General features: G+C 44.9%; 1 protein-coding gene across 4 annotated transcripts in view; it reads left to right on the plus strand.

Moving 5' to 3' along the window:
- Nucleotides 1–12380, plus strand: part of Moe (moesin) — a 151042-nt gene extending 138662 nt beyond the window's left edge. For all 4 annotated transcript variants that reach the window (XM_075696114.1, XM_075696113.1, XM_075696116.1 and 1 more), the window contains exons 13-14: nucleotides 4632–4732; nucleotides 10997–12380. In XM_075696114.1, coding sequence (XP_075552229.1) covers nucleotides 4632–4732; nucleotides 10997–11161 — 266 coding nt within the window. In that variant the 3' untranslated portion in view covers nucleotides 11162–12380. The remainder of the gene's footprint in view (nucleotides 1–4631; nucleotides 4733–10996) is intronic.
- The last annotated feature ends 305 nt before the right edge of the window (nucleotides 12381–12685 follow it).

Genomic DNA, 12685 nt, shown 5'->3' on the forward strand with positions numbered 1-12685 from the left:
TTGTGCCCACTTTCACTTGTGCTCGGTACGATGTTGGCAATGTAGTCTTCGTTTTCGGGCTCTCCCGTGGTCGCGACACATCATTTGCGTTCACAAACTCATCCACTGTTGATTCGTCAACAGCTTCCGGAAATTCTGACAGTTCGCTCCAAACTTCGGCAACACTGGCAACGGCTTCGTCGCGTTCATCAGAATTTACGGTCATCACCGAGCACGCGGAAGTCGGCACGGCTGAAGCAATTTCAGATTAACCACTCGTACACGGCCGTGCGTACGGGTCGGGCGCCACGGGCACCGGGTCGCGAGTTTGGACGCTTTAGCCCTAATCTCCCACTTATTCTTCAAGATCGTGCCGAGAGTGCTCCTCGGAATCTTGTGCTCTGCGGGGACATCAGACTTCTCACCGCGTCCGACATGATTTATGATTGCGAGCTTCACGACGAAAAGCAAATTCTGCCGCTTCATCACGGCAACACTGCATGAGAAGGGCCTACAAGGCGCACACAAAAACAGCGAGACCACTCGCACTTTCGCCATCTTGCACGACGAGGGCACAAGAGCATCTGATTGGCTGTCTGAGCAAGCGCTGTGGGCGGGCCAGGATCATTTTTTGCAGGGGGGGTGCCGACGGCTCGTCTGAGGCAGCGCGGTCGCGCGCGGTCACGATAGGGAGAGCGGTTGGATGGAGCCGCGCAGCCGGATTTTCTCCGCCACCGCGAGGGAAAGCAAACTTCCGGGGGCACTTTCCGCCGCTTGACGTTCGATATATCGGGTGCCGCTGCTATTTTTGTTCGATGTAAGCGTAATTTTTGCGATATATACTCATTGTAATTATATCGTGTCCTGAAATTGTTCGATATATAGAATAATTCGATGTAAACGGGTTCGATATAGTCGGGTTCGACTGTAATGGCCGAGGATTTTGGGGCGTTTCACGTTTGCCAGTCTAGTGAAATCGGCATTTGTTGAAACATTTGAACACTTTTGCAGTGATGCAGCTTAGCCAGTGAGACATGTTGCTGAGCCTCTTTAAACTGCCAAGTTAATTGGCTGCTGAATACATAAACCCACAGAAGAGAGTGGACCATGTGTTTGTGTGTGCAGACCCTTAGTGCGTGCTGTGCTTCAATTGGCTTTCCCCCCCATTGAGTAGGAGCAGGAACTGCAGATCTAGAGGCAAAATGTCCCCATGTCTTGCGCTCCATGGTTGGTGGCTTGCTGGTTGGTTGGCTGTGTCCTGGTGAGCTCTGCTGTCCTCATTGCCCCCTCTCCTCTTTCCCTCATCCACTTTGTTTGCCTTGCTGTTGCATTTTGCGTTAGTGGTGCGTGGGTCATTGCGACTGTCTCGTTATGTTCTTGCTGTTAACGGAAGCATGGAATCTTTCGTGTAGAGTTGGGAGCATGGGGAAAGAACAGACTGGAGAAACTTTCCGTCGTTGCTCACGTCTCTTTACGGGCCAGTTTAACACTGTATGTAATGCCCAGTGTATCACACATGTTACAACAGTTTGATACCCTAAAATCTCTAATAAGCAAGGAAACGTAATGCATAGCCGATACATGGTAGCGGTTTTGGTACGCTGGAGCTAGTTTTCGGCAAGTTCTTCCTCATTTCATTGGATTTTGATCAAGTTTTTGATCAAGATGCATTAAAAGTTCACTTTTGGTCTGTTTAAAAAAACTGGAATAGTTCTGCATTTTTGTTTTTAATTTCATTTAAAAAGAAAATAATGAAGACGGGTTACTCCTACATGTAACAAAACTGGTGATGAACATAAGGTAATGGTCAGGAATTGTAAGGGTGCAAAAATATATTAGCTGGGCCAGTTGTGGAGATTCAGGCAAGCAAAGTTTCAATTTTTACATGCTGGGATGCTTAAATTGATGGCAATTAGGAGTAGTGAAAAGTTCACCTTACACCACAGAATGAGTCACACATAGATTTGGAGCATGGAATGACCTCCTCGGTTGTGTAAAAGTCAAGCTTTCAGTGCCACAGCCTTGCATTTCATTGGGGCCAGCACTGGATTACACGAGCATGACACATTCAGGCACTTCGAGCCAGGATGTCAAATTGAAATCTTTTTCTCCCTGGTTTTAGTTTCATTTCATTGAAAAAGTTCCGGTTCTGCTCCAGAACATAACAGGAACAGGAAAAAAAGATCTGTAACGGTTCATAAGTTTTGGTTTGCATGCAAAAATTTTGGAAGCAACGTAACAACAAAAACATTAATTTTTTTTTCAAATAGTGAACGAGGAATTCTGAGATCATGCTTAATGCGTTCAGTTAAGGCGAATACACTGAGCATGATCTCAGAAGCAGCACATCAAGTGTACTCACTGAAATGCGAGAGTGCTGTTCCGATAAGACGAACTTAAATGAACATGAACGATAAACTGAGGTAGCAAAGCATTGCACCCATAGAAAACGAAAACATTAGCTCTTCAGCACGCAACCCCTGCGTTTTGCGACGTTGCCGATCTGCTAGAGCACCAAGCAGCAAGCTTACATTAGTGGAACGCTCGACTGGCTATCGCTCGCATTATCCCTGCCCGAGATACGTGCTCATGTGGACCCCTCAGGCACACTAATTTTGAAGTTGCCTGGCATTTTTTTTTCTTTTTTCGCATTGCAGTCTTTCCCCTTGAACCGAAAATAAAGAATATTTCGTTTTCGCTCCGAAACCGTGTTTCGTTTACGTTCCGTTCAAAAATATCTTTCTTTTTTCTTTGTTTCGTTCCAACACACTGTTTGGAGCACTTCAGCTGTTCAGGCATCTGAGTGTAATTCTCTCCAGTCTGTTCTTTGCTCGTGGTCAGGCACGACTCTTTGCGAGCATAGAATAATTTAAATTTGCCATGTTCATTTGACTGGGGAACTTGACATTGTATGGGCCTTGTCATTTCATCTTTGTTTTTTCTTTGTGGTGGAACTAATGGGTATTAATTGGTATTAATGGATACCGGTGTACTGAACCTTGCATGCCTGCTGAACTACGCATGGTGGTAGTTGTGCTTTAGGAGCTAGACATTTACTTTGCCTTTGTACAGTGTACGTGTAAGCTTGTAACCGAGAAGGGGAACAGAGGAGCTCAATATTTTGTTATGCACAACCACATGAAGCCAAGGAGAAATGCATGGGGGAAGTAAATATGGTTTTAAATCAAATGTAAAATAAGGTAAAGCAAAATTGAAATCACCCGCCGTGGTTGCTCAGTGGCTATGGTGTTGGGCTGCTGAGCATGAGGACGCGGGATTGAATCCTGGCCACGGCGGCTGCATTTCGATGGGGGCGAAATGCAAAAACACCCGTGTACTTAGATTTAGGTGCACGTTGAAGAACCCCAGGTGGTCGAAATTTCCGGAGTCCTCCACTACAGCGTGCCTCATAATCAGAAAGTGGTTTTGGCATGTAAAGCCCCATAATTATTACATTATTAAAATTGAATTCGGCAAGAAAAAAAATTCACACTTGTTGGAGCTGAACCCACATCTGAATTATGCGTAATGCTCCACCAGTGGAGCTATGGGGACTGCTGGACACTTTCTTGGATATTTATGTACATGTGTGTGAGATGGCCCTGGGAGTGGCACAGCCGGCAAGTGTTTAATGCAGAGCATACTTTGGGCCTCGTTTGTGGCACTTTGTGGTAGGCAAGACACGTGGGCTCCTTCTGCCTTGCCTTGCTAAGAAAACAGAAAGAAGGAAATCCTGTCTGACCAATGTTGGAATCGAACCTCTGCTGTCGAGCACAGCAGTTAGGTGCTCTAGGCCACGATCGCGTGCATGCTCCTCTTGTTCCAAAGCAAGCCAGCTCTTTGAAGCACTCGGCAGCTTACACTACGTAGAATCTGTGTGACGTACAGACTTCACGAATGCTGAAAACAATCAAGTTCTAACATTGCTTCGCCGAAGTACAAATGCCATCATTGTTTTAACATACACCGCATGATAGCCGTACATACGTACAATTGCGTAACAGTTCGTTCTATTGATGTCGCAATTCGCGTTTCTCTCGTTTGCACTTGTCCGCAACCTATGTAGAACCCAACAATTGTCATGTCGTAGGCTCGCGTTGAACGACCAGCGTAGAAATCGTGCCATTGCCGTTGTATGATTGCTTTCAATGTGATCGTTGTCGCGCTGGTGCACCCTTGCGACCAACACACTACTCACATTTGCAGGAACACATTAGTCCACCTGGTATCACTTTCATCGTCATCATCGTCAACCTGGTTACATCCACTGCAGGGCAAAGGCCTCTCCCATACTTCTCCAACTACCCCGGTCATGCGCTAATTGTGGCCATGTTGTCCCTGCAAACTTCTTAATCTTTATCACTTTGAGGAACCCCAAACAATGCTGGATAGCTGGGTACCTGCAAAATGCTTCGCATCAGATTCCCAGTGTGTGGGATCTGCAAAACTTTTTGACCACTTTCGTTCCCCTTTGCGTTACCATTTTCAGTTTAATTAAAAAACCACCATATGCTTTCGTTCGTTATCTGTTGGCTTCATTGTGGTTGTCTAAACTTGTATTAATCATAAGCACTGTTGCCTTTAATGTTCTGCCAGTTTCATTATAAGCATGCAGGTGCAGCATACTGAGTGGCTGCATTTTCTCTGTGCAGGGGCAGAGTTTACGAACCACGAAAACGAAGATGTTCCACGACCTGAAGAGGAGCGCTCCACAGAAGTCTCTAAAAAGAAGGCCCTTGGGGACCAGCTTGAGGTAGGTTGAATGCGTGTTACTGACTGATCTTGTCACATTGAGGTTGTCTGCATTATAAGAGTTTGTCGGCCAATCAGTTCTTGCGGAATACCGCAAGGTGGAAGAAGGTTCATGAAAGGGAAGATTCTCAGCATCCCTGTTAGCGATAAATTCTGCCTCACTCGGCAATCTGCTAGCCTCCTGGCTAGCTCGAATGGTAGACCGACCCCCCTCGTTTCAATACCTGGACTAGGATGAACTTCACTGCGAAGCTCTCTTCCCGGGAAGTCAGTATGGGCTTCTTTTGTAGCGTCATGCTATAATTGGGTGGCTGAAAATCTTCCCTTTCAAGAGCTTGCTAACCCTTTCCGTGCCAAGCTATCATCCCAAACTTGACCAAAAATGCCAAATTATATTTAAGGGACTCAGTTGCCAGCATGTTTTACTTCCTCAGAAAGAATTCAGTTGTGCTTGCACTACTCGGTGGGTTATGCTAGGCCATGTACTAAAAGCAGAACAAAGCAAAGTACAGTCAGTGTGCTCAGTTTTCCCTTGGCTGTTTTTACGAGAAACGTGGAGGAACCCTGCTTGTCCAAGACACTGAAGAGGTTAAGATTTCATTGGAGCAGAAAAGGCCTGCAAATAAGCTGTTAAATCGTATAATGGCTGGAGTTAGACAATTGTTGCACTATGAAGCCTTGATGCTGTGAAAAATCTGTTACATAATCTGTTAAAAATCTGCTGCATAAACTGGAATTTTTCTTGGCTTGGTCAAGTGATAATACTCTCAAGCTCGTTGGAGAACCTGTGTGTTAACTAAGAGCAATGAGAACGTCATAACATCTTTTGTAGTGTGGGGTCTCTTCAAAGGGACACTGAATAAGAAATGCTCTATATTACTAAACTACGTGGACCTGTCACAGTAGTCCCTTAGCTATGGTATTGCATCAACTCGATCGAGGTTGCATGTTCGGTCCCGGCAACGGTGGCCACATTTCGATGGAGGCTGAAAAAAATGCTTGTGTACTTAGATTCGGGTGTACCCAGGCGGTCAAAGCTAATGCGGAGTCTCCCACTACTACGTGCCCCATAATCATATGGTTCTGGCACGTAAAACTCTCGAGTTAATTTTAGGAAAGTATCTGTTAAAAGTATCAAAGAAGCCAAGCCAGGCAAGGTGTTAAAACAAGACTGGTTTTGCAGAGCTTTCAAATTTTTCACGCCAGCTCAACTTGACGCAAGGATAAGGGTTTTGATGGCACTTACTCTAGCTAGTAAATATTTTTTCATTGGTAAAGATGGATGATATGGAATTCCGAAAGACCCAGAAATTGAACTTGGCTAGTTTCAAAAACTGTTTCTGCATCATGACCACCTAAATATGAGAGAACACTTTTAAATTCATTACATCCCACTGACATGCAGTTTCTGGAGTTTCAGTGCAAAATTCAAGAAATTAGTTTGGCATTCATTTTCCTTTCTAGCAGCGACCTCTTATTGCATAGTTAACAATAATTGTTTTGAATATTCTTTCAAGACTAATTGATCTTGTTTGTCCCTAGTGTCTCTGTGGTTTGAGTGCGGTCCTACAAGCTTAGACTGGTGTAAGCGGTGACCATTCTCAGGCAGTTGCCAAATGCAAAATCATGCTTGCCGAGACTTAAGTAGTACTGTTTGACATTTGAAGGTCTTTAAGAGCCCCACAGAGCTAAGGCTTCCCTTATAGATCACGTATAGCTTTGGAATGTACTGCCACTGAGCAGTTCAACATGTGTGTGGCTTTCATGGTCAGCACTTCGGTGGGAATGCTCCCGATTGCCGTCGCTGGTTCTCAGTTAGCATTGTCCAACATCTGTTGCTCACAAACATAATTACCGTGGTTACCTAATTCTAAAATACGGCCAATATTTTTATGGGTTCAGAATAAATGTGCACCCTTTTCTGACATGCACCTCATTTTCTAACAAGAAAAATGTAGCATGCTTCAGATTTTTCTAGTGGGAAAAGCATCAAACATACAATTTTCACCCTCCCAGAATAGAAATTTATTCATGGTTAACCTTTTGGGGTCATTGTTTGCAGTCAATGATTGCTTTTTCAGACATGCCAGATAACGCGGACACCTTCGCAAGGACCACCACGTAGAGCCAGTATATATAAGCATGTCTGAAATCTCAGACATTTAAACTTGTTGCCATTCAATTCATCAATTTTTGCTGCGACCGCAAGCCTGAAATGACGCTATTGGAAGCCATTACCTGCGTCATTATCTCGCAGACTCAAACCGGCACACTTGCATGCCAGTCCGCTGGTAGCCGTAGCTGTAGCCACCATGCTCACCATGGCCAGTTCTGTGGCCGCATCATTTTTAGTGCGCGGCTGTGTCGTCGTTTTCTGCTGTCATCCATTCTACAACGCTAGGCATTGCTGCTTTGACATGTGCTTCCAAGCTTCCTGCTGTCCAGTGCAGGTTCTTTCATTGAAAGGATTTGCAGTTGTTGGAAATAGCACCGAATTCACCTTCATCTTCACCGATAGCTTCTAAGTGAGGAGAGTCTGGCAACGGGATTAAAAGGCGCTGCACGATGCCAGTTCCCAAAAGATCAGCTTTGCCAGAATACAGTAGTGTTATGCGGTCAAGCATGCCCAATGTGTATTGCTGTGAAGGATATCAAGATTGAAAAGGGGTCACTGTCACGGCACATAGTATCTCTTGCTTAAACGCACACTCTCCGTTTCCTGTCAAAGTATGAACACCGAGACACCTGTAAGTGTACTGGCTATTTCGGATGCAGCTGTGGCAATTTGAGCGCTTGATGGCAGTAAAAGGCATGTAATATATATATATAGTCAACGACCGATTTTTCGGACCCTCTAGGGAACGTAAAAACGATAGAAAATTCAGGCAGTCCGAAAAAATGAATGCATGCAAAAAACCGCACCTTTTTTTTTTCTCGGATCTAGAGGTAAAAGGCGAAGTACCAATCTTCCGAAACCCTGCCAAAGCATCAATGAAGCTGCTATAAAAAGAGGCGTTCAAAAGCTCTGTATGCAGCCGACTGCCGTTTTATTATGTACATGTGCATCGTCGGGCAGCCAGTGCTATTGCTGCAGTGGCTTGAAGAACTTGTTGATTGTTGTTTGGACGGTGTTCCAGTTGCATGCGATCATATTCGCCTCGATCTGAGAAAGGGTTATGTCAGCACTGTACACCGATAAAAAAGTCAACAGTGCTCGCGTCAACTCGGCGCTTGTAGGCGGCGCAGGCATTGGCTCCTCATTTTCAACATCGGAGTCTTCTGAATCCCCCACAACCTGACGGACTATTCCCTCATCAGTCAGTTCTGCGCAGAAGTTGAGCTCGTTGTCAGCGTCAACAAACTGTTCAAAAGTTATTTCCATGGGTACGGTACTGCTTTCCGTGCTTCGATGCCATCGGCGAGGACGACGAAGACGGAGTGGGGGCCATCGAAGCGTCCGAAACTTCAGATGTCCTTATACATTGATTCTATGGGGCTCGTGGCGGTGCCGCGAAGACGTCCGAAATATAAGGCATGTCCGAAAATTCAGTCGTTGACTGTATATATATTTTTTCAAACTGCCCGATTTTTTTTTTAGATCACGCTGTCTGAGTCCGAAAATTCGGACGTTGTCTGATGTACCTGCTTTGTGGCTGTTACAGTCGGGAACTGTCTCGTGTGTTTTGGATGCAGCGCAGAAAGAACTCATGTGAACACATGCTTAGGGATTTATTCTGCATTTTCTTTTATCCTGAGGCTTTCATGGAGTAGTCTCTAGATGCTGTGGAGACCACCACATGAACAGTTTTCTGTAGGGACCTCATCATTGCAATCATCTGAGGACATTCAAATCGCACGTGTGGTTCGAGCGCTTAGCCACGTTTAACCGGAATCAGTTTTTGCATGTCAGGAGGGGCCTCGTGCATGACTGACTGCGAAGGATTAATGCCCACCGTCACTTTCGGACATCTCTATCACCGCCTATGGACCACACGTCACACTTCATGTGGCCTATTACATTAGTTCCACTTTTCCTGGATTACCTCGCATTGATCTCGAACGAAACAGTGGCCTACATCTAGACAACCGTTTTGCCTGTTCATCCTGTACCACATACAGTTCTCTGGAGCATAGAATTGTCGCTCTGTTGCCCATTAACGTAGCTCGTAAAATAAATTCGGATTTAGTGAGATTTTTTGTATTTGAATTGTTGCATCGTCGTTGCTAACCCACACAGAAACTCCTGTGATTTACCGCCATATTGTGAAAGTTGCACTGGTGCTGATAGTAAGTTGTTGCCGACACTGGGGAACATTGTTTCATATCAGTTTTGTAACTGCTGATTTTCTGACTAACTTTCTTGCGTAAAAAGTATGCTAATTAGAGTTGGCTGATGCGGCGCTTCTTTTGCCAGCTGCCACTGAGTTAGCTTTCTCCATTTACTGGTGCATGCTGGCTCGCTATGCTGTCTTGAGCTGTCAGTGCTCATTATCAGTCTTCGTGCTACTGAGCCCTGTATTTTAGCTCCTGGCCACCAATATCGCACACAATTACGCAACCGCATGCTTTCTTAAACTCTGCACTCCAATTTGTATACGTTGGTGGCAATGTTATGAATGCTAGAGACTTCTCATTGCTCACATTTGCGACCAAAAACGCAGTGCTTCACTTATCAGACACGGGTATGAGTCATGTAATTTGAATGCAAGTTACATATTTTGCTACACAAAAATATGCAATTTTATGTAGACGTCGTAGATCTGTACCTGTTTGCCACCAAATGAGTGGAGTGACACATTTCTACCACCACTGGCCACACCACGCTGCTTGAGCTCTCGATAAAAACATAGCATGTGGTATGTTGGAAGTGTGCAAACATGATTTGACATAACCTTATGCACACACGTTGTAGTCTCGTATTTCGTAAAAAGCATCTCGGATCAGAAACCAGTGCACTGCAACACTTTTGGAGTGAGACTCCTGCAACTGCACTACTTCTGTAACCTCTGCAGCTTTGCCTGAAGGGTGAAAAACTAAGTATAGTACCCCTGTCATATGGAAAATCTAATGCCATTTACAATGGATGATATTTGTTGCGGCTAATGTCATTGCTGTGTGTTCCACACGGTGAAAACCAATGACCTTTGGAAATGATGACAATGACAGTAATAAAAAAAAATCGGCGGGCCCACTTTTGTCCAATAATTATTTTCTAATAGGCTAAATTCCGTTGGCATATCTGATCCTCTCTTTCGCACTTCGCTTCTGGATCACTAACTTACTGACACTGCCAAGTTGAGTCAAGCCAAGCAGAAGATCACGCAAGCAACATGGCGGAAACCCAACGGGCACATTCACTACCTCTGCTGAAGAGGAACAAGAACGGTAGTTGCGTGTAATCATCGTTCTGATGTGCGTGCGGGCTCCTAATATGTATGTCAAGTCAAAGTGGCTGCGGCTGATGCTCCAGTGTGAATGAACATGATTGCCAAAGCCAAAGACGGACGTCTAGTCACTGGATTGAGAGTAGCTTTTTGTTATTATGCACTGGGATGCACTTAAAAATAATTAAAGTAATAATTCGGTAAAAAATGGATAGAATAGTTATTTTCTGTTAAACAACAAAAAGTACATGCAATACCTGTTTGTAAAGCTGACCGGTAGGCTCCTGGTTTCGAGGATACAGTCGGTTCCAAAACGAATGTGAATGAGTTTGGCGAACTCGTTTGTTTCGAAATGTCATTTTCAACGAATGCCATTGTTTTACCGTGTGACAGTAAACAAATGGAATCATGAGCGAATGTAGTTTGTTGTAAATGAGATTAGATGTGCCATGTGACAGGGGTATAAGCAGTATAAACAAAGTATAAATAGTTCGCAGCCCTTTGGGTCTCCAAACAATTATCCGTCTTGGGTGCCTTTCCTTTCATTAACACTGTGTCACTGGTACTCTCAGGTCATGAATGCCTTGTGCATTATCGGCTTGACATAAAGTTCCGACTGGGAAAGTAGCAAGCAAATTTTTCAAGAAAGGAAACGCAACGCAAGCAAGGTCGATGACAATTATTGTTTGGGGATAAGACACAACCCAAAAGGTGTAAGCTTGTTTTTCTTTTGGAGTATATTATGAATGTCTGCAGGTTAAAGCCCTTTGCTGCAGCATCATTCCTAGTGCAAGCGTGGCCTTCAGAACATTTACGCCGATCATTTGAAATTGTCAGCAATTAGGCCCTTGAGATTGAAAACCTTGTCCCGCATTTTTCAGATGCTGAGCAAGGAGCTGTCTGCCATGAAGGACGATGCCAAGCTGACTCGCAACGACATCCTGCACCAAGAGAACGTCCGACAGGGGCGTGACAAGTACAAGACTCTCCGCGAGATCCGCAAGGGCAACACGAAGCGCCGCGTAGACCAGTTCGAGAACATGTAGACACACCTTTCTTCTACCCACCCTCCTCAGTCCCCAGGCCCCTCCCCCTACAGTCTTCCATACATACGCCTCCTCCTCCTGTGTGCTTCCCCATTCTGCCCTCCTCCTCCGCACACTCGTTCCTTCCTCCATTACCCCAGACGTTGTCCCCGTCATCCCTTATTTTTATTCTTTATGTGTGCACAGCATGCAGGAATCGCGAGGAAATCTTTTGTCATCGTCGTTGCAGACATTTTTTTCCCCTGTTCGTTGAGTGCGTCATTGCCGCTGCGTCAACTTGCTTTTCCTTACCTGGCGTGCTTAGTTTAGAGACTGTGAAGCAAGCATTCCAGGCTTTAGGAGCGTTGCTATCTTGCGTGGGAGGGGGGCCTGTTGGTGTTGAGGGGTGCTGAGGGGGTTGGGGCGCTGTTGATGTCGAGGGACGAAGGCAGATACACGCTTCGCAGTGCCGTTGTTGCTAGTGCGGTAGGGTCAGGAGACGTGTGGCGTGTTGAGGCTGTTATACCAGAGTGCTCCAAGAGCACTCGCCGAGTTCGTTTTTTCCTTTACATAAGGCAGGGTCATGGTTGGTGCCTACAAAGATCTTGTTAGCGGCGTGCACCACAATCGTTTTTTACAGTCTGGTTCGCGCTAACTTTTTGTACGTTCACTAGCCGAACGGTGGCTCCCTCTGCCTTTTTCCCTCCCAGTGTAGGATTGTTAACATGTTTGTGTCTGTCTTTTGCTACAAGCTTTGTACACAGACCTTCTTACTGTGCTTTTCGAAGATCTTTATTAGAACTACTACTCGCGTTATGGAGGTAGCACAACTTTTTTTTTTTCCTATGACAGTAATCGGTGCCCCGTAAGAATTGTGCCTTCAGAGGAGTTTTCAGAAAGCAGGCTAGGCAATCAAGGTGCTTTATCGCTCAACATCTGGCATACTCCTTACATGTTGCGACTTTTTTTTTTCATGGAAGAGGGCGTGTTGATGCTGTTGCCACTTCTTTTCTCCTCTCCAGACGTGCCTGTTCTTCTCAACGAAGTATTGTTTACTTAGACTGTTGTGGCATTACTTTGTTTTGTGCTGTTTATGAACCTTTTTTTCTTTCTCTAATGTGCATAACCTCTGGAGAGACAATATCCTAGTGAAATGTGAACTGGTTGGAGGAACTGTTCATAAATTAAAACTATTTTTTTTTCTGAGCCAAAACAAATAAATGAAGTCCAGTTTTATAAATTACCGTTGTCCTCATTTTCTTCCATTTGTGCGTTTATGTTGTGTGCAATACTCCATTTCATACATCAGACGTTGGCAGTGAATGCTACAAAAGCCAGACGTCTCTACCCGCATCGCATCGGGACCAAAAAGTGTCATACGAAAAATTTGTATGCATTGTATAGTTTTAAGCCTACTTTTGTTTCAAGATATACATTTCACCAAACGAATGGGAGTGGCACGTTTCTGCAACCAGTGGCCATAGCTCGCTGCTGGTGTTCGCAACCAAGCAGTGGATAACAGATTAGAACATGCACGAATAATGC

Source organism: Dermacentor variabilis, chromosome 6 (genome assembly GCF_050947875.1).
Source record: "Dermacentor variabilis isolate Ectoservices chromosome 6, ASM5094787v1, whole genome shotgun sequence".
Classification (NCBI taxonomy): domain Eukaryota; kingdom Metazoa; phylum Arthropoda; class Arachnida; order Ixodida; family Ixodidae; genus Dermacentor; species Dermacentor variabilis.